The sequence below is a fragment of the Columba livia genome, chromosome 3, assembly GCF_036013475.1.
Source record: "Columba livia isolate bColLiv1 breed racing homer chromosome 3, bColLiv1.pat.W.v2, whole genome shotgun sequence".
Taxonomy (NCBI): Eukaryota; Metazoa; Chordata; class Aves; order Columbiformes; family Columbidae; genus Columba; species Columba livia.
Window position 1 is genome coordinate 93,150,126 of NC_088604.1, and position 21,886 is coordinate 93,172,011.

A 21,886-nucleotide genomic window follows, 5' to 3' on the forward strand; every position below is an offset into this window, starting at 1 on the left:
ACCCCCCGTTGTGGATGAAGCTCAGTTTCTGCTGCCCAGTAAGTAGGGGGTCTCTCCCCAGCTCCCCATGAAAGCCAGTTGGGGAGGGTACTGGGTAGCAGCTACAACAATCAACTCCAGCAGCACCGAGGAAAGGTGTCAAAGCACAGCCTGGCAATACCGAGCTGGTGCCCCCAGGCTGCGGGGTGCCGGGCGTGCCGGCCCTCCTCCTGTTAACGCTACTTATCACAGAATGTTAGGGATTGGAAGGGACCTCGAAAGATTATCTAGTCCAATCCCCCTGCCAAAGCAGGAGCACCCAGATGAGGTTACACAGGAATGTGTCCAGGTGGGTTTTGAATGTCTCCAGAGAAGGAGACTCCACAACCCCCCTGGGCAGCCTGTTCCAGGCTGTGAGACCACAGGCTGCTCTTGGCATCTACTGAAGGCGCACTTTTTTAAAGAGCCGTGTGTGTATATATGTGTATCTGTGTATTTATTATTACTATGCTTATGGAAGAGGACTTCAAAATCCCTTTACGAACCCCAGCGTACTGCTCCTCGCAGTGCCCCTGCCAGGGGTGCGGCCAGCTCTCTGCAGTTCGCCTTCCCTCAACGCCACGATTCCACGGCACCTCCACCCAGGGCTGAGCCCAGACCCGTAGGCGCTGCAGGTCACCGGCCACATGGACCTGCGACCGCCCGGGGCGGCGGGAGCCCAGCGTTGAGGGACAAGAAGAGACACCAACGACCCCCTCCCCCTGGCACAATGCGCCGCCGCGTCAGGAGCCGGGAGCGCCGTTCCGCAAAGACGCGCCGCCGGTCCGCCCCGGCAGCCCCTCCCGCCCGCGGGCTCCCCCTACCTGTCCGAGCAGCCGCCAGCGGGCTCTCGCCGCTCCCTTACCGCTCGCCTCGCATTTGCCCGCGGCGGGGCGGCGCGGAGAGCCGGCAGCCTCGGCCATGCGGCGGCGGGCAGCGCCTGGAGCTGCAGCGGCAGGAGCGTTGCCCTGGGCGGCCGGGACTCGCCGCCGAGCCTCCAGCGGCTGCTGAGCCGGCCGGCTAGGGCGTGAGGAGGAGGAAGTGGGTGGCCATCTTTGTTAAGGGCAGCAGCGTGTTCCACAGCTGCCCAAGGCAGCGCTGAGGGGACAGGCTGCCGGCGGGTACTCTCGGCTGTCCAGGCGCACCGCAGGGGCGGGAGCGTGCCTCAAAACGGGCCGCCTGTGACTTCCGCGTCCCGGGACGAAACTGTACGTGAAACGGGAGCGACTTAAGGAAGCCGCGCCGGGACCGTGCCCCCGCGCTGACATCAGCCGTGCTCGCCCGCCGCGGCTGGCTAGAGCGCCCTGCCGCCATCTTGGCTACGGGCAGTCCCGCTGGGGAGCCGCTGCTGCCCGCCTGACATCTTCTCCCGGGCAGCCCCGCCGGAGGGAGCGCGGCTCCGTGCCCTCCTGCCGCGGAGAGTGCTCGGGCAGGCGGCGGTGAGGGGCAGGGCTGGTGGGAGCGTGGCCGGGCCGGCTGCTCTGGCCCTCGCCCGGGCGGGACGGGGGAGCGAGACCGCGGGCGGTGAAACACGCGGGGCTTTCCACCCCTGCGGGGCTGCAAACCTGTCAGTTCTCCTGCGAGGGGGGTTCAGCTCTTGCTGTCGCGTTACCCTCCCGACATCGACTGTTTTTATTGTTATATGATACTTAGAAAGAGGGGAAAAACTTCCCAGAACTTTCCCGGTTTTTGGTTCTTCAACGTTTAAACACGGACAGTTGCACCTTCCTTTCTCTTCACTGATAGTTTCAATAGAGTTGTATACTGCTGTAAACTGCCAGGAGCCACGTTTTGTGGTAACAGAGCAGGTTAATATGCACGCTAAGCTGTGTGTAACAGTTACTCAGTTTTGCTGTTCCTTCCCATCTGGTTTTCCTAATGAATCAGTCTCATTTCTTTGAAAGGAAGTTTTACCTTCAGTTTATACTCTCATCTATTTTGCACACAGTGTAAATGATCAGCAGTTTGGGATTTTCAGAAATACCAGGTCGACTGTTGAGAAATGAAGGTTAGGACGTCATGTGCTGGACTGCGAAATCTTCTCCAAAGGCTGAGCGTCAGTGACAAATACTGCTCGAAGCATAACCGTCTTCAAACAATATGTCTTTATAGTAAAATAAACCCCCCAAAATGCCACATCCTGGACTGTTCATGGAGTACATGCGCACACAGGACTGTGTCACCTGGAAGCATCCTGCCGTGGAGATTCTTTACCTGCAAGGTATGCTGTTTAAGTACAGACTTAATGTCAACACCCACCTTGGCACATCTGTTGGGGAAGCTGGCCATATTTTTCCAAATGTCAAGGAAACACGTTTTTCCTAGAGGGTTTATAGGAGGGAGATAAATACTAGGATTTCAGTTACATTCAAAGGCGTACACCATTGTTCAACTTTTCTGTACTGTGTTGATGTAAAGCTGCATTTTGGTTGATTTTCCTGCTGTAGCAATTTCTTTAAAAAATCGGTATCTTCCAGAGAGATTTGGGTAAAGTGTCAGGAGAAAACTGCAGGGAATGATCAGCTAGTGTAGAGGCAAAGTGTCCAAGCTGATGTCTCCAGACGTGGCCACTCTGAGCTGGCTTTTCCTGTGCTGACCAGTAAGGCGTGGTTTGCACCATGTTAAATATTAAAATATTCTGTTGACTTCTCATAATTTTATTGACATGACGAGCTATACTTCAGAAGGTACTTGGATTTATTACTGTAAATAAATATTGTGTAAATGGGTGGTGATGTATCATGCACAGAGTCAGAAAATAGCTTGAAATAATTTCAGGTCTTCTGTTCCTGTGTTTCTGATACAGAGTTTCCTAAAACTATTATAAAAACTTACTTCAGTATGACAGCCAGTAAACCGATTTATATGCATAATGCATAAGTAGTGTTTTAAAAGTTTGGTGTTTTGGTTTATTATATATTAAACGTGTTTTCAGATGGATGTATGTTTGTTCTAAAAATGTTTTAAGTTTACAGTGTTTCTTCAAACATGACCCAAAGATCATCTTTTTGTAATGCACTTATTTCTAACCATAATGTAAACAGTTCCTTAGTCTGTGTCTGAAATATAAACAAATGTTTCAAGGAGAACATGTGAAGTCTAGATGGATGAGAATGTGTGGTTCTCTTTATTCATTGGCAGTTCACTGACACAGGTACAAATGCTTGTCCATGACACTGGTCCCAGGATACCAACAGGTGGTTTTCACCTGAAAAGAAACTGTGCCTGTTTGCTTTGGAGCAAATGTTTGCAAATTGGTTGTCACGAGGTCCTTTGCTAGTCTCAGAATCTTTCTAGATGCTCTTTTAGGTGACTGGTTTTTCCCCAGTCAGGGAGGTGTACAGTAACTGTAATATATACCTCCACTGTGGCCACCAGCTCTATATAATATTTCTGAATACACACGATGGGAACTGTTGAAAAAAAAAAAAGGAAGGGAATCATCTTATAGTGTGGAACTCACCAAAATGAGTCATGGATGCTAAAATTTCACGTAGGTACAAGGAGAGATGATACGTGTACATAAAGAGACTTTTAAAATATTCAGAAACCACATTCAGCTAGGGAAATTCCTGAGCTAAACTCATGGAAGGCAAGTGGAACACTTGTTGGGGAGGATCATCTGTGCTTGTCCCATTCTTGTGCTTCCCTAAGTATGCATTTGTGGCCACTGCAGGGTTTTTGTTTGCTTCTAATTTGGGAAATCATGTTTTCTTAGAGCAGTTTTTCCAGTGACTGGGGAGAGAGTGGTACAACTAACACATCCTGCAATTTCTCTACATTGACCATTGACAGAGTTGCTCCAGAGCTTCTGTAAGGGCTTTCGTGTTTGTTTGGTTAGGGGTTTTTTTTTGACTTGTTCTTCTGATTTGATACTAGGCTAGAGGGACCATTGGTCTGAACCAGTAATGAGCACTCATATGCTCTCATGAATTATGTGGTTTACAGTCATAGGGAATTTGGTAACTGGAGTGTACTCAGAACATTCACATTTTAGATCTCTTCCATTTCTGAAGACAAACCAGGAACAAACCAACAGTTCTTGATGCAAAGTGAAGATGGGGTAAAAAGTGTATGCTGGTTTTTAAGTTTAGACACATTCACATAATACACTGAATGTGATAAAATGCTACTTTCTGTGATCTGTGTAGTGTTATGCACAGTAATATACGTTGTTAAGCTTATTATTCAATCAAATGAGATTTTTATAGCAGGCAAAAGAAGTAGCATTGTGCTAGCAATTTTAGCACATTTTCAGCATTTTTGCAAGAACAGACAATTTGTTGGCAAGCAGGTAGCAGTAGTTTGCTCATGGATCATGGAAAAACAGATCCTTAAGCTTATTCCTGATAAAATTGCTGCAGAACCCATATCAGTTCACTGCTACACTTCATTCTGCGCCTTGTGAACATTTATACTAACACTTTCGAGGAGCTGGAGCAAGAACCAGAGCAGGCTGCTAGGACTTCTCAGTACAGGGACAGAGATGTGAGTGACGGTGTTGTTTGGGAAAGGAAATGGGAAATTATACTCTTCAGACAGGAAAATTATGAGAAAACACCTCTGAAGAAGGAAAAATAACAGAACTCCATAAAAAAATAACTAAAAGCTACTTCTAGAACAAGAACAAACATATTTACAAATAATCAGTTAAGAACATATATTAATAGTACCATAAATTTTGAAGAGAAGACCTCAATAATTGTGTCAAGTAAAGCACATTTGACAATACTTCCCTAAAAGATCAGGAAGAATTGAAAGAAAAACTTATTCCAATGGTTGGTTTTCTTTTTAGTGGCACTTAGTATTGTAATAATGCAAAGATGGTTTGGGATCTGTAGCTTGGGATATACTATTGCCTCAATATATTCGTACTGGAATACAGAATGTGGGCTAGTAGCCTTTGCTGTCTTTCCTTGCTTAGCAGGAAGGAACAAAAATCCCATCCAAAAGGAAGCAAAACACATCCATAACAACATCAGAGCTGCTGTACAAGAATCTTCTGAAATCAGAGCGGGAAAACTGGAATGACACTTCAGCAAGATACAAAGCTGTGACAAAAAGAATCAAGGAAAAAATAGAAGAACTGCACAACAAATATACATTCAATTTGGGAAGCCCAAGGGTAAGTGGCAAAGAATACAGACATTTCTCATCACTGAGTACAAACGAAAGGCAGTGAAGCTATTCCTGCCATAAACTGCTGTGTTACTGGCTATTTTATGGTTGTAGTTTTGAGTTTTGAATATTTTAATAATTGTGGATAGTAACAGCATGTATTTAGGACAGCTTGTACCTGTCACAATAGTGTATTTACCTTAATTTCACCATAGGCAAAAGCAAGCAAAGACACAATAATCATCTGACTTGTGAAAAAAGAATACAAGACAGTGTAAGTTCTAGGAGTAAGTGCAGGTGATCTGAGCCTTTTGTTAAATTTAGAGCAGGTATAGGTAGCTGAAGTACCCTAACTTTGAAAGAACCTTTCTGGTGCATGCGATTCCTTCTTTAGCCTCAAATATATGTGCTGTATTCTGTCATTTGTGTATGTTACAATTGTGTTCTGCAGAACAGTGATTGAATATAGGGATTCTAAGGCAACTGTCTAACTATATGTGAACGTGCAACATGTTTGTTTTGTATTGAACAGATCAGGTTTGGAGAGAATGTGTACTTTGAAGAGAATGGCTGCATATTTCTTTCAAAAGCAGATGATGGTAAGGGATTTCTTTTCATAACGTGGTACAATTGTTAAAAATATTGTACGTGTATCACTTAATGTACCTTTCTTATAGTAAAAGCTTAATTGCTCTGTTTCTTAAAATAGCTGAACCAAAGATACTGTTATAAAATTCTTTAATGATTGTTTAGTTCTAGAATCCTGAATCTGAAAAGTTGAGCTGAATAGAGTTAGGGAATAGTATATCCTGATACTAAGGCAAGTTTCTGGAGAGGAAAGAGAGAAGTCACTTTTTTCAGAGCCCTAACTTAACATTTTGAAAAAGGAAAAGCACATTCATGCTGCTTCTTTATTTCTGAGGGGATAGAAGAAAAAATTTACTAGTTGTATTCAGTAAGAACAACTGTGCTTTAGGTATATGAGCTTTAAAATTTAATACATTTACTGGAAGACAATACTTTTAACATATTTTTAATAATAACTACATGACTTTTTTTTTTTTCCTGGAACTATCATTTTTTTTGTTTATTTATACAAAGTGCATTTGCAAATATCTTGCAAGACAAATATTTGGTGTTAATAAATTCTTGTATAATATTATGCTTGTGAATATTTCAGTCAGACTTGTAAAATACAGGCATTAACAACCACTGTTCATTTTGACAGTGCCTTAATTACAGGATTTTTTTGTTATCTCTTTTTTTTTATGTAGCAGATGAAGGAAATGTTGACATTTTATTCAGTACTGAAGATCTGGGCTTGTCTGATGCCTTTATTCGACAGATCAGAATTTCACCAGATCAGAGATACATGGCAATCAGCTTAAAAAGTGAAAATTCTGAAGAGATAACCTGCGTTATTATGAAATTGGGTCAATTTCCTGTCGTGGAAAAAGTAATTCCTAATGTATTTAGTTTTGGTAAGTTATTTACAAATATCCTGTGGATCACACCATCTTTCAATACAATGTTTTTGTTAGTTTACAAATAATATTAAAATACTAAAAAAAAATAATAAAAATCAAAAAACAACATTTTTAGATTTAATCCTTATAGCTGTTGAGTTGTTTCGTATTTAAGATTTCTTCCACACTGCATGGTTACGAGTTATCTGATGTGGGTGAAAGCATCTGCTTTCATCATATGAGTTTTTCTTCATTGTACAAGCAAGCATTTATGCGTGTTTGAACAGTCATGGATATCATCATTTTTGTTTAATTCAATATGCTGCTTTAAAAATTTACTGTAATAACTGCAATATAAAGGTGTTACTGAGAAATGTTCTAATTATGAAACTCCTTCAGCCACACCTGAAATCACTGGTAGCTGTAGGCATTTCACCTTGCTGAATAGTGCGCAAGTGCTACCTGCTGTTAAGTATTGGCTCTGAATTTCAGCTGGACTCAGTGTAAGTGACAATCCAAAGCCCAAAGAAATCAGCCAGGCCTTCAGTCAGTTCTTTCGGAATAGATACAGAGCTTTACATTGCTGTTAAAATAAGCAGAGGTAAGCTGAAGTGAACAGGATGGGGTTTTTTTATAGTACGTTAAAGAATATAGTTACAAGAGTGTAGTAGTGTGTATGCAATGTTCCGCATCTTGTATTTTGGATTATGTTGTTACATGTCATCAAGTATATGTAGTGCAGTAAGCAGTTTGCCTGGGCAGGCGAAAAATACCGTAAGTAAAACATCCTAGTTACACAAATGAAGAGTAGCAAGCATTTAATGTTGTAAGCGTTGGCACAACTCAAGTTTATAATGCCCATTGAAAACTAGGCCTGCAGATTTGCCAGTAACACTATACTTGATTTGAGCATCTACCTAGGTTTGTCTAGAAGAACCAGTACATTTAAGAAACGAGCTCCCTGTTGCCTACATAGGTGTGACAGGTTATGGCAGATAGTAAGAGTATAAAAAATGACTATCAGAATGGTAGAGATTACATCCATTTTGTAGACTTACTCAGGTGTGAGATACAGAGGTGAACAAGAGAATCGGGTCTTATGGCCACTTGCAAAGTGTATGTTTTTATTGCATAATATGCAATAGGCAGACTAATGGAAGTTCTTGAAAATTTCCATCTGTGCTTTTTTAAACACCAGGCTATGGTAGAACTTGGGTTTCCCTTCAGAAGGCCTGTCTTCAGAGTGAACCCCCAGCTACCTGCACACCGTGAAGCCACGTTGCTGTTCAGATAGCAAATTGTTGGCGTTACTTCAGTGTGGTAATTCCTCGGGTTTTGTACTGAAAATCAGTATTTATGCGTAAGACAGCACACAATGACTTTTTAAAGCATATGTATTAAACATCATTCTGGTGGCTGTAGGAGCAGCAGAGATAGCAGTAATTTGGCTGGATCAGTCAGATTACTAAACTTCAGAATAGAGAGGTTCCTGTATACCTTTCTACTGTTGGTGAACACATACACAAGCATAGAAAACTGGAGAATTTTTATCCCAGTGGTACCCATGGAGCACATACATCATCTTTTTTCTCTAAATGGTTTGCAGGCAGTCACATGCAGCAGTTCAGAGCTCATACGCTCTTTATTATCTCACTGACTCCATGTAAACCTCTGTTTCTCTGCTCAGTTTTAAGTAGTCACAGATCTATTCTCCTGTTACCTCCAAAACTCCCACCGGGTCAAGAGCTTCCTCTTGCTGGACCCTGGAACACTGTCCTCTGCCTTTTATTTATTTTTTTTTTTCGTTTTTTAGTATATTACGATGTTCTTGTTCTGTGGGATTCAGAGAAAACATGGAAAAACATCTTGTTGTGGCTTACCCCAGCCTCTAGGATGTAGAAGTGCCGTCCTCAGTTCCATATCAGCTGCAAACCCGCCTTTTTCAGCACTGAGTCCATTGTTCTTGGAGCTCCATTTTTTCTCTGTAATAGTGTATACCATTCTAAATTTGATGTGCATTTGTCTGTTTTTTCCAGAATGGGCTACAAATGATGTTCTGTATTACACAAGTCAGAAGAACCTTAAATGTCAGGATGTGTTAATGACCACTTTCACTAATCAGAAACATACCAAGTTAGTTTATACAGAACAAGATGCAAGGTAATACTTATCTAAAATATAACAAGTCCTTTATATATTCTAGAGTATTTTATATGAAAATATGACCAGTTTGAAAAACAAATTAATCTGTATTGTATTCCAAATGGTAAAAGCCATTTTTAAGTTGTGTTCTGCTGTCAGGAGTGCCTTATTCAGTCTGGGAATGTGCTCTCTTCTCCTCTTGATATGTGATCAACAGAGATTTAACTTTCCTTTCTTACCTCACGAGTTCAGCTGAGTTTATAAATGTCAAGGTCAGTTGCAGGTCAGGGTGTCCTTTAATGAATGTGTGACAGTTTCATACAGGGTAAATCAGACTGTGGATTTCATTTTGTTTTCTCTGCTATTGATGTCTGATACATCTTTTAAAAAACATAGAAGTTCAGGCTAATCTTTGCTCTGGGTAATGGATGAGCAAAATCATTACAGCATTCCCAGAGACAGAACTATTGTTGACTGAATACCCTCTCAATAACCTTTCTTCAAGCAGTGGTTTAGGAAGACAAGAAAGCTCTTGCTAAATTGACTGCAGAACTAGTTTTTTAGCCATGTAGCATGTAGTAGATTTATACAGCATTCCATGAATGTTTACAGTTATTCTTAAATCAAGTTACATATGCAGTAAAGAAATTTCAATTATACCTTCATTAAAAAAAATCTGCAGTTGAGATGCAGTAAATAAGATCCTTTTGTTCCAGCTGCATTTGATGCATACTTTTGGAAAATCAAGTTGCACTGACCTGACACTTCCCCACAGGGAAACTGTTGGCATAATTCTGAAGGTCATAGTCATTACAGTAAATATACTAGAAACTTACTCTAAAGGTTCATGTGCTATGGTAGCTCATAACTGAACTCACTCGCTCATCAGAAACAGCAAGACATTCTTTTGTATTGCTATTGAGCAGTTCCATTCTACATCTCACCAGCTCTTTTAGGTGGAATCAAATATATATTTTTTTTTTTCTAGAAGCTGAAAATTTCTTTACTTCCTTCAAAAAATAAATAATTTTAAAACCTACAAAGGCAAAAAAAAAAAATCTAATATCAAGGTATCAAGGTCAAAGTCCTTGGGGAGAAGTGTAACCTGCATTTCAGCTTGACTCTCAGAGATAAGGTCAGCAGAGCTGAACTGTTGGAATCTCTACTGAATGCGGTGCCACAGTGTTGCCAAATTTGTGTGTGTTAGAGGGGCAGGAGACCGATTTGTTGCAGACTTTGGATCCCCCGCTGTGCCTGTTGAGAGAGTGCAATTAGAAAAAACAATAGTACCGCAAAAATTGGAGTTCCTCCACCTGAAAATGATTAAAGACACTGCAAATGCTATCTAAAGCATCCTTTCTTTCACCAGTCAAATATTTTGAAGTATAGAGGGGTCATTATTTTAGTTGTGCATCTGATCTGTATAGTCTGTATCTGTATAATCTGATCTGTATGATGCCGATTACGGTACTCAACCCTTGATCAAATCTTCTGGATCTTTGTGTTGGACAGTTTTCCTGGTTTACATTCTTAAAGATTCAAAATGCGAAAGAAACTGCTATGTCCCAAGCTGTGACATCCCCATTAATTAGGATGACTCATAGAAATTTGAATCTGAATTTCAGCCTGAACTTGTCTAATATTAGTACCAGCCACTGGTTGTTTTTCTGTTTTCTGTTTCTATATTTTAGAAGCATTTAAAACTGATAGATAGTTCCAAAACCAATTCCTAGTTTCCAGCTTTATCCCTGCAACACTGTCCATCTTGTCTCATATAGGCCTCTGTACTTTTTTTTTGTCTTTTTTGCTTCAAAGTTAGGTCAGTAACACTTAGGCTTTTAATTTATCTTCATAATAACTCCTACTTTTCTTTTGTTATTGCTCTTCCCACACAATGTCCTTTATTAATTTTAATTTAATTATCTTGGTTTTTTTAGTGGAGGTTTTTATTTGTTTGGGGTTTTTTTGGTGTGGGTTTTGGTTTGGTTTTGGTTAGTTTTTTTATTTTTTGTGGCTTTTGTTTGTTTGGTTAGGGGTTTTTTGTTTTGTTTTTGTTTTTAAATAGGGTTATGAACTCCATTAAAATTTCTACGTTTTGCTTGAATTTTAGAGCCTATATACATCAATGTCTATCTCAGTGATGCAAAAACCTAGATTCAGTTGGGTAACAACTGACCTGCTTTCCTTGCAGGTTTCAGGTTCTGCACACAAGATTGTGGGTTTGTGAATCCCAGGGTAAATGCAGCAGCAGTGGGTTTGGGAACCAAGTAATCTGGATTTTTTCCAGCCTTCTTACAGGCATGCTGTTTCTTAACTTGCCAAAGGAAGCCCAGGATTCTGAAACAACCAAGGTATTTTAAAAATAGTCCTCAACTTAAAGTTTGTTTGTTTGTTAATTATTCCTGACAGATTCTTTGTGGACATACATCGCACAAAAGATAGGCGTTTTCTCACTATCAACAGCAACAGCAAGACAACATCAGAAGTTTGGCTGGTTGACTGTAGAAATCCTTTTAAGTTACCTGCTCTTGTACAAGCACGAACAAAAGGGGTCATTTACCACGTTGAGCACAGAAATGATGAGTTATATATTCTTACTACATATGGAGAACCTGCAGAATATAAGGTAATTTTAACTGATAATAAGATTCATAGGATTCATATTCATTCAGATACCTGTTGCATATCACAGAGAAATAGTGAGGCTGACTTTTAATTCTGTGCTTCACAGCTCACTGAAATAATTTAAGAGAATTACACAGAGAGCTCCGTGGATTGAAAGACTGATAGCAGTACATGGCGTCTCACCTGCAGCATGCCAGTGTGATTCTAACTCCTTTGGCAACGTCAGGGAATGAGGATGCTTTAACAGTCATTTCCTCCATATTAAAATTCAGTTGGCAATCTCAAGTCCATATAACCAAACCACCTAACAGTTCTGCTGTGCACACTGAAAGCTCTTACTGCATGAAAATCTTCCATAGATTAATGTATAAGAATTGAAGTTAATTTACCAAGTGTTACTGAATTGTTCTTCTATTTTGCCAAAGTAAAGGGAGTTTAAAAAGCTTAAGTTTTATTCAGGCAAAACCCCTCAGTACAAACTGATGAATAAGTCTCTAAATTTCATTTGTAACTCTTACTATGTCTTACTAATGCAAAGTTATTTTTTGTTTATAGTTGATGAAGGCACCAATAGCTTCCAGTGGCATAGAGAACTGGCAGTTAGTTTATGCACTGGAAGACAAAACCAAGCTGGTAGACTTGGAGATGTTCAGTGACCACTGTATTATGTTCCTGAAGAATGCTGGTCAGCTTTACTTAAATGTGATTTCTTTTGTCTCACATTCAGTCCAGTCAATAAAGGTATGTTCTACCTCGGCTTAAGCAGCATAATATTTTTCCCGCACTATTTAATTTTTAGCATAACATTATAATGAAAGCAAAGACAAATTCCAAGAAAAGAAGTGGTTTGCAGACTATAATGCTGCCAAGTTTGTCATTCCAACTAATTGTATTACCTATGGCTGTTCTTCGGGATTTCATGGATGTGCTGTTTATTGCAGCACTTAGAAAGTTAGGGAGCAGTTATCTGATGAGTCCATTCCTTATTCAACTTATTACAGTCAGGCTCTTTACAATACAGCTGATTTCTAATGCAAAATAGGACTTGATTCCCTAAACACTCTGCTTAGTTTTACTGGGCCTGGTTTTGGTTACACTCATCAGTGCAAGCAAGGAAATAAGCCTGGCTCTCCCACAGAAGAAATATTAGAACATGGACAAACATGGACGCTGTCCCGTATTAAATGGGAAGAATTGATACTGCAGTACAATTTGTACAAAGTATTTATTTCTTCCCTAGTTGTTGCTAAACACTTGTGGATTAAAAACAAAATGATTCAATTAAAGCCGTCATTTCTGGAGACCATTCAGACAGAAAAATTAATTGATCTGTTTGCCTCAAAAATACAGTCTGAACTACTGACAAGTTTATTGCAGCAAGCTACCAATGCTGCATTCTGTAAAACTGCTACAGAGTAAGGTTTTCAACAAAGTACACTGTGTGGTCTCTGAAACCTTCATTTTTGAAAATGGTTGTAGTTTATTTATTCAGAAAGGATCCGCAGTTACTCTGAAGAACTTGGACTTTTGCTGCCATTTCAGAAGGCTCTAGTAACCTAACTCAAGTAAGTAGTGGCCTGGCAGAGGGTTTGACTATGTCCCTGCTGCTCTCAAAGAATGAATCGTGATTTCTTTTATTCTTAGCAGAGTTAAAAATCTTAAATATAATAGCAGTAAGTGTCTGAGGGTGAATGTGCCAGGAAAAGGTTTTGTTCTTCACAATGGCTGGCACCAGGAACAAAGTTGAGAGGCAGGGGTTTTTAGTGGCTTAGCATTACTGAGCTAACTCACAGCAAAAGCCTAACAACTGACATGGACTTGGCTGTGTAACATGTTGAAGCAGGACTGGAAATCAGAGGGGAAATAGGATCTAAAAAATAAAAAATAATGCAAAAGCATTTCAAAGAATGTTTTAATTAAAAAAGACCCTGCAACTAATGCCCATTTTAAACTGAATTTGGATTTTTCTTTTTTATTACATTGTTGAACTTTGTTCCAACGGCCTTAGGGGAGAAGTTCGCCAAAGTCTTCTACTTTTTGACTGTTTCATTACTGAATTTGAAAGGAATACATATTGTGGTGCATACAAACTGGAGATAATTAACTTGAAATTCAAAATCTTCTCCTCTGAACGACACATTAGGCAAAATTTACAGAAGCAGTGGAAGGGTCTCACTTGAAATGCCGTGTTTTCCCAGCTACCTACATGGGCCTGTGAATTTGAATTGGAATCTCATCCTGAACATACGACCAGCACTTGCTATTTTCAGCTCACCTCTCCAGTACACCCCCCTAAGCGTTTTGCATATTCATTTAAACAAAATAATCTCATTGAACAAGCTGTGCAAGAGGTACCAATTATTACGAATTGTCACACTACACGTTTACTAGCTAAAAGCAAGGTAAGATTTTTTTCAGTCCTTTTCCCATTCTCTTTATTCTTCCCTTCCTCCCACCCATTTTAAAAATGCATTTGGCAGGGAATAGAGATCAAAAAATGTAAAGAGCAGTTGGTGCAGTAGTTACTAAACAGTGGGTGTTTTCTTCGGTGCTATAGAGAAGAACAAGAAAGAGTCGTGATAAGACTTTTTTTCCGTAAACTTGGGGGTGCTAGAGGAGATAACAGTACACGATGAGTCAAGAATCTTTGTATAGTATAACTTAGAATTGTCAGTTGATGTATGGTATCATATTCCATCATAAATGAAAAAGATGCCAGCTGTTGAAAAGAACACCCTGCAACCAGCTGCACAGTATAGATCAGGAAAGGAAAGTTTTAACAGCCCGACTTTAAAAAATTGGAGATGTTAATAAAGAGTTTGTGCTGCAGCAAGTGGTAAACTATTTTGTTAATAATAGGTATTCTTGATGTTAAAGGGGGAAGGAAGACTTGGGTGCTTTGGTAGTTTAAAAACTCCTCAGGTGTTGCACTTAAATGAATTTTATACTCTGCATCTGTAAGCCTACACAGCAGAGGTTCAGTATCTCGCTTTATTTTTCAAGAGTGCTTTGTACATTCTAAGTGAAAAAAATTACTGTAATCAAAAAAACACATTTTAAAATAAATAATTGACGTTTTCATTGCCATGTGTCATTGAGATTTCTGAAATGTTCTTTATTGTAAAATACTCCTTCATTTCCAGGATGAAACTTTAGTGCCAATTACAGTTTTTCATAATATGAATTCTAAAGAGCTACACAGGAAACCACTTCTAGTTCACGTATATGGAGCTTATGGCATAGATTTGAATATGAGCTTTAAAGAAGAGAAGCTGATGTTAATTGAAGAGGGCTGGATATTAGCATATTGCCATGTTCGGTAAGTAAAATGGAAAACAGAATTAAGGTTTTGATCTGTGGGATATATAGATGTTTATTGATATGCAACTGAAAAGGTACAGATATAATTTTTTCATGTAGCTATACCTAATTCTTCATGCTTTTCACTTCCATCTCTTTATAGATTTTTTTGAAACTAGTTTTTAACAAAAAAAAAATTTAACTCAGGAAAAAAAAATTATACTTTCAATACCACATACTGCATTTAGTTTTTTTAAACCAACAAGGTGGTTGTGTGTAACATGTAATCCTTTGGAGTCTCATTACTTCTTGTCTCATCTTTGCTCAAGAAAAATGACGATAACACATCCTAATTGCGATGGCACGCTACCTCCCTCTCTTTCTGAGGGTATTGTGTACAAATGTTCAGTCTGTGTCTTCTGAAAGCCATTTGCCTTCTACAGCAACAACTAAGCATTTGACCTGCACCCCATGTTCTTTCATTGGCTAAATCATCTTGTCTCCAGTTTAGCTACAAATCTACTAGTTTTATAAAACCACTATGTACAATGGGCTTCACATTTTCATTGAGATAATAATTCCAGAGGTAAAGAAGATAACAAAAGAATCACTTTGAGGAGGGGAAGAGGGAGAATGAGCAGTTGTTTGAAATACCAGTTCCAAAACAAATTCAGCATACAAATGTATTCAGTCTGCTGTATTCAGTGGCAAGTATTATGCTCTTCTTCCTCCCACCCCTCTAAGGATGTTAAGATGTTGAGATCCCCTCAGTTCAAGAAGGACAGGGAACTGCTGGAGAGGGTCCAGCGTAGGGCAACCAAGGTGATTAAGGGAGTGGAGCACCTCCCTTATGAAGAAAGGCTGAGGGAGCTGGGGCTCTTTAGTTTGGAGAAGAGGAGACTAAGGGGGGACCTCATTAATGTTTATAAATATATAAAGGGTGAGTGCCATGAGGATGGAGCCAGGCTCTTCTCGGTGGCCAACAATGATAGGACAAGGGGTAATGGGATCAAGCTGGAACACAAGAGGTTCGCTTAAATTTGAGAAAAAACTTCTCAGTGAGGGTGACAGACACTGGAACAGGCTGCCCAGGGAGGTTGTGGAGTCTCCTTCTCTGGAGACATTCAAAACCCGCCTGGACATGTTCCTGTGCGACCTCACCTAGGCGTTCCTGCTCCAGCAGGGGGATTGGACTAGATGATCTTTTGAGGTCCCTTCCAATCCCAAACATACTGTGATACTGTGATACTGTGATGCAAGTCAGTCCTAGATGAAGATGGATTCTTTATCCAAAGATGAAGCATTTTGGCAGACCTCTCAGCTAATTAATTTTAAACTTGAAACCTTAATAAGGAAACTTGGCGTGGCTTAGAACCAAAACTGTGGTTGTGTAGAAAGCAATATAAATAATTTTTTTAATTCTGTATTAAAAATAGTATTTGAAATTTACAAGCTAGAAAAATTTAAAAAAACCAAAACATTCTCAGAATTTAAGCAATGCAGGAGACAAATCTCGAGAATCTCAGTTTGGAGCAGAAAAAGACTATTTTACTGTTTTTAATAAATGCTCACTGTTAGTGATGTAAGTATTGACAATGGTTTAGATATTTTAATAGTTTCCTGTATAAAAAGATAACATTAGTGTCTGATTTTGTATTGCCTCCATTTCCTAAGGTGGTGCTTATCCTGTGAGTTCCAGGACAGGAGCATCCAAGGGCACAGAGTTGGGATTTTCACCAGTAATCATGCATGGATTTTTTTTGTTTGCATGTTGTGTATTTTAGCCATAAAGAATAGAGAAGAGTTAATTGGGAAGGCAAACTATGTTTTTCCAGCTCTGTGGCTGCTGCTCTCCTTTTATTTCCCGAAGCTTCACCGTGTAAAGTTTTCCAAAGAGACTCCAGCTTGAATTGCTTTAAATTTCAGGGGTGGAGGAGAGCTTGGCCTTCGGTGGCACAGAGATGGATGTCAGCATAATAAACTCAACGGTCTCCATGACCTGAGGGCTTGCATCAGGCTGCTGCACCAACAAGGACTTTCTCAGCCAAAATACACAGCACTAGCAGCTGCCAGTGCTGGAGGAGTTCTTGCAGGAGCCCTGTGCAACACTGATCCAGAACTTATCAGAGCCGTGGTTTTACAGGTGAGGTGCTGTAGACCTTTTATGGAATACGTTAAACTGTATTTTCTGTTTCATTCTACCAGTTTCAGAACTGGAAACATTCGATTTCAGAATTCACTTTCCTCATTTGTTTGAGAAAACTTTGACCAAGGCGTTTGAGGTCCTGTGTCCTATTTGCTAACTTTTTTTTAATAACTTCTAAGGCTCCTTTTGTGGATGTTCTAAATACAATGAGGAAAACTCATCTCCCACTGACAATTGAAGAACAGGAAGAATGGGGAAATCCATTAGCAGATGAAAAATGTATGAAGTTTATCAAAAGCTATTGTCCATACCAGAATATTAAGCCACAGGTAAAACTATGCTTTCTGTGTGGAAAACTACAGTAATAAAGTACAGCAATTTATAAGAAAACAGCAGATAACTGGAATTTAAAAGAAAAAAATGTCTATTTTACCTTTTCAGTCCTTTAAACCCCAGTATTTTAGAATTGTCATAGCTGCTGCTTTGTGTTAAAATGAAAAATCAATACAAATATAAACGATTTCCTAAGTAATCTTAGCAATATTTGGAGTCGTGAGTACTGAAATTAACCAAAACCACCTTCTACTAAATAATGAATAGATTTCAAAATCTCTTTTTGTTATGGGACTGCCAGGAAGTAATAGATTATTCTATCATATAACAAACATCAACATGTAAAATACTTTCTCAATTTGTGGGGGTTTCTGTTGTTCTACTGGGTTTTGCAGAGTTTGTTGCAGGAGGAAGGAGGTGTTTCCTCTGATTAAACATCTTTTCAGAGGCAAACAATGAAATGGAAAAGGATCTATAGCTTTGACAGTGTCATCTAGGAGGAAATCTTTATTTGAAATAATATGCATTAGCTGTGTTGCATACTATATGAAAATAAATACTTATGCATAGAAAGATTGCAAAATTCAACTACTGTTCTAGGGTGAACCATTCTGTGATTATTACTCCTTTTTTTTTTGTAACCATCAGCAAGCAGACATCACAGAATCACAGAATGTTAGGAACTGGAAGGGACCTCGAAAGATCATCTAGTCCAATCCCCCTGCCAGAGCTGGAACACCCAGATGAGGTTACACAGGAATATGACCACCCCCCTTCTAATACACCCCAGGATGCCATTGGCCTTCCTGGCCACAAGGGCACAGTGCTGGCTCATGGTCATCCTGCTGTCCACCAGGACCCCCAGGTCCCTTTCCCCTACACTGCTCCGTAACAGGTCATTCCCCAACTTATACTGGAACCTGGGGTTGTTCCTACCCAGATGCAAGGCTCTACACTTGCCTTTGTTATATTTCATTAAATTTTTCCCTGCCCAGCTTTCCAGCCTGTCCATGTCTCTGGATGGCAGCACAGCCTTCTGGCGTGTCAGTCACTCCTCCCAGCTTGGTCTCATCAGCAAACTTGGTGACACTGCCCTCTAGTCCCTCATCCAAGTCGCTGATGTGTATATTGAATAGTACTGGTGGAGCTTTACTAGTGGGGAGAGGATGTATTTTATTACTTTTTGCAAGTATATGATCCCTAACATGAAGTAATTTCCAGACCAAAATACTTTAGCAGTTAGAGGGATAACATTTTTTTAAGAGCAGATAATTATGTAATAGATGTGGTTTTAGATAAACCATAACAAGTAGTACAGTAACGTAAACAGAGAAGAATTTGTTACTTTATGATAAAAATCAGATGTCAAGTATTTTAACTGGTTTTGGTTTTTACTCTCAGCCTTATCCTTCAGTTTTTATCACGGCATATGAAAATGATCAGCGGATACCGCTAACAGGAGTTTTGCGATATGTTCAGAAACTGAGGAAGGCTGCACTAGATTATGCCAGCAGAACAAGTCAGAAAGGTAAGAGTAAGAATATTATAGTCATGTAATTAAAAATCACAGAGGTTGACTCCTCCCTAAATGTATTAATTTGTACAATATGATCCAGCATCTAAAGCTCTGAGGTAATTTCCATTATCTGCAAAGATGAGATGAGCGGTCATACTGGCAGACAGATAAACCTCAGTTTCTCAGATGTACTCTCCAGAGCCTTAGAAAGGACCAGATGTCTCTGTGTTGTACACCTGCCTGAAAACAGTTAAACCCACATGTGTTGAATATTAATAGTGACAAACCACAACAGGCTCAGGAAGCCCTCTGAGATGAAAAATGATGAAGACTGGGGTGATACAAGTTGGGTGCAGCCTTCCTAGGCCTCAACATACGGCAACAGTTGGACAGGGTCAGGTGAACCCACACTGTCTCATCCAGCTACTGACACAGTCAGACTGCAGCTGTCAACAACACATGGATAAAAATCTTATTTTTGCTGCTCTATAGATACCTACTCTTCCCAGTTTGCTAAAACTGCAGGTGTTAGTCCAAATCACAATGACAACAGTGCCAAGGCACAGAAACTTTTATACCTGAAACTTAACACTAGCTTTGGGACTGCTTCCAGCAAAAGGTACATTCAAGCCTTATTATTTTCTAGTACCATCTAATCTGGGAAGAAGCATTTACTGTCAATACCAAAATAGATTTTGAATTAGCTTTTCTAAATTTCATTATGCCCCTTCTCTGCTAGCAGCATAAGTGCAATGGTTGAGAAAGGATAGCAGATGCGGCAATTGCTGCTGCAGTCTCTGCTCAGGAAGAAGAAAGCATGTCTTTTGAAAAAGCCTTAGAGAGAGAACAAACACGCTAAATATATAAACATTTTTCAAATACGTAGTTAATAGGAATACAGATAGTTCATCCAGCAAGCCCCTATATTATTCTTTTCATTTTTATTAAGGAACAACAGAAATTATGTCAGGACAGAAGGCAGAATTATCTATCCCTTAATAACTCACATCCCCACTTTTTCCTCATTCATTCAACGTCAAGTGATCACTAGCTTCATTTTTTTCAGGAAATCGGATCCCTAATATCATCTTAGACATCCAGGCAAGCGGCAGTCACTGTGATTTGTCTTGGGAGGATTCACTGAATGAGGTATGTTCCCTTTATTGCACATATGTATAACAGCTTGGAGTCTGAAGTATTAAAACAAAAAAGAACCAACCAACCAAAGAAAAAAACCACCACCACCAAAAAAAAACAATCGAACAAAATCCAAACAAAACAAAGAATAATAACTGATGGAATCAAGGTTGCTCTTGCAACCTTTTACGCACATTGCAAGAACATCTGATGGTTTTAGATATATATAGATATATATATATTTATATATATAAAACCAGCTGTTTTCTATCATAGAATAGTTTAGGTCGGAAGGGACGTTCAAAGGTCATCTAGTCCAACTCCCCTGCCATGAGCAGGGACATCTTCAACTAGATCAGGTTGCTCAGAGCCCCGTCCAGCCTGGCCTTCAGTGTCTTCAGGGATGGGGCACCTACCACAGCTCTGGGCAACCAGTGTTTTACAACCTCTTTGTAAAAAATTTCTTCCTCATGCCTACCCTGAATCTCCTCTACTTTAGATTAAAACTGTTACCCCTTGTCCTATCACCTACCTTTATATATTTATATAGGTAAGAATGCCAGTGACAGAGCCAGATCATTGAACCTTGTTGTACCATGAGCCTCAAAATAGTATTAAACTCCCACTGTAATGTGCCAAGAGCCTTGAATGAAAGGTTCTAAGTTGTGCAAAACATTGTTGCAGCAAGAAAAGTCTTGTACTGGAGAGTATTAAGTGCTCAAAATTGTCATACTTGCTATTTACTTCCATCTTCCTCAGGAGTAAAACATGCATGATGGGTTTGATCTTTACATTTGGAAATGTATTAGCTGTTCTATCAAAGGATGCTACTAGAATTCAGTTTCAACATTTTGCGCTGTGTACAAGTATGCATGCTAAAAGTAACATACTGCCAAGACCTGCCATCTTGTTATTGATGTCTCAGACTGGTAATTTTAACAAATTCTAGCAATGTGTAGCAGTTATTCCCAAAGTGAATTATTTCAGGAAGAAGATTAGAATAGCTGTGCAAGAACATGAAGGCTTATAGTGCAAAGAATTTTATTTTGTAATAAAGAATTTTCATGATTTCAGGTTGCAAGACACCTTGCTTTTCTGAACAAAGAACTTGAGGAAGTATGCCATCTCCAACATCATGGGAAATCCTGCAAGTAGCTAATAAACACATTGACCACCTGAAGAACTTTGGGTCAGATTTTTATTTATATGAAAAGCAAACACCTTCACCAGAGGATCTCTCCTCTTGGATCCCTGCTTTATGGGCACATGGAGACAAGAAATTCAAAGTTGCATGTTTATAAGGTAATGCCACATGCAACTTAAGAGCCGGATTTCTGCCCTGCCAGACAGTACAGAAGTAGCTGCCTGCATTAGTCAATTTGTTCAGTATAGTTCTGGTCACATAATCAAGCAGTGCAGCACTGTGCGAGTGGAGCTGAAGCACAGCAGTTGGTGCTTAAAGCCTAAAAATACATGAAGTTCAAAGATTTTGTACAAACAGCCTTTCCAGTCTAAGCCCTCTCTTCTAAGACCACATTTTACACAAAGCAGTAAAACTTAAAAGAATTTAATTTAAATTGAATTTAAAGGTGATGATGGCTGTTGCCCTTCCTATACAGCAGCCATAGTATACTGATCATATGGTGGGATCGAACAAACTGCCAAGAAGAAATGGAGACTCAAGAACAGGAATTTTAGCAGAACTCTCTCATTTGAGTAGATTCAAAATCTTGCAGTTACCTTAACTAGCATGGTAATCTTAAAAAGGAGGCACCAGAGTCCCTGTGGAAGACAAGATGAATGCTCCAGAAGGAGATACCAGAGTCTCTCCAGAGGATGAAACAAAAAAGAATGCCCCCACTAAAGCAACCTGATTCATGGCTTAGCTGACCTCTGAGCAAGGCATGAAACAGCCACACATTGCTTAAGGTATATGCATGGCACACACCTAGGAACTGGTACAAGCAGTTGGTGGAAGATACACTGTGTGGCTATAAGGTCCTCAAACCAAAACAAGAGTCCCCCCAGATCATCTTCATGTCCAAAACAGGCTGCACCAAGTCAAATGCTTGTCTCCTCCTTTTC

At 39.8% G+C, this 21,886-nt stretch overlaps 2 protein-coding genes across 17 annotated transcripts in view; one reads left to right on the top strand and one right to left on the bottom strand.

The window, feature by feature from the left end:
* The window catches only part of CAMKMT (calmodulin-lysine N-methyltransferase), a 215,803-nt gene extending 214,733 nt beyond the window's left edge, over window positions 1–1,070 (bottom strand). For both annotated transcript variants that reach the window (XM_065058224.1, XM_065058225.1), the window contains exon 1: window positions 843–1,070. In XM_065058224.1, the coding sequence (XP_064914296.1) occupies window positions 843–941 (99 nt within the window). In that variant the 5' untranslated portion in view covers window positions 942–1,070. The remainder of the gene's footprint in view (window positions 1–842) is intronic.
* PREPL (prolyl endopeptidase like) lies at window positions 1,068–20,984 on the top strand. 15 transcript variants are annotated; one of them, XM_065058200.1, is made up of 15 exons: window positions 1,068–1,226; window positions 1,997–2,239; window positions 4,943–5,143; window positions 5,669–5,735; window positions 6,411–6,617; window positions 8,639–8,762; window positions 11,154–11,370; window positions 11,925–12,110; window positions 13,568–13,771; window positions 14,513–14,688; window positions 16,596–16,812; window positions 16,995–17,144; window positions 18,550–18,676; window positions 19,731–19,813; window positions 20,876–20,984. In XM_065058200.1, the coding sequence occupies exons 2-15, from the start codon at window positions 2,021–2,023 to the stop codon at window positions 20,954–20,956; spliced, it is 2,259 nt and encodes a 752-aa protein (XP_064914272.1). In that variant the 5' UTR covers window positions 1,068–1,226; window positions 1,997–2,020; the 3' UTR covers window positions 20,957–20,984. The 15 variants fall into 15 exon arrangements, with proteins under 15 accessions (XP_064914272.1, XP_064914276.1, XP_064914270.1 ...); XM_065058204.1 differs by having other exon boundaries at window positions 4,946–5,143; XM_065058198.1 differs by having other exon boundaries at window positions 1,086–1,226; window positions 1,967–2,239.
* The last annotated feature ends 902 nt before the right edge of the window (window positions 20,985–21,886 follow it).

Excerpts from the sequence above, each read along its gene's own strand:
- PREPL (XM_065058200.1), top strand. The coding sequence starts at position 2,021 with ATGAAGGTTAGGACGTCATGTGCTGGACTGCGAAATCTTCTCCAAAGG. Across the intron at positions 6,618-8,638 it reads TCCTAATGTATTTAGTTTTG|AATGGGCTACAAATGATGTT; the intron begins GTAAGTTATTTA and ends TGTTTTTTCCAG. Across the intron at positions 11,371-11,924 it reads GAGAACCTGCAGAATATAAG|TTGATGAAGGCACCAATAGC; the intron begins GTAATTTTAACT and ends TTTTGTTTATAG.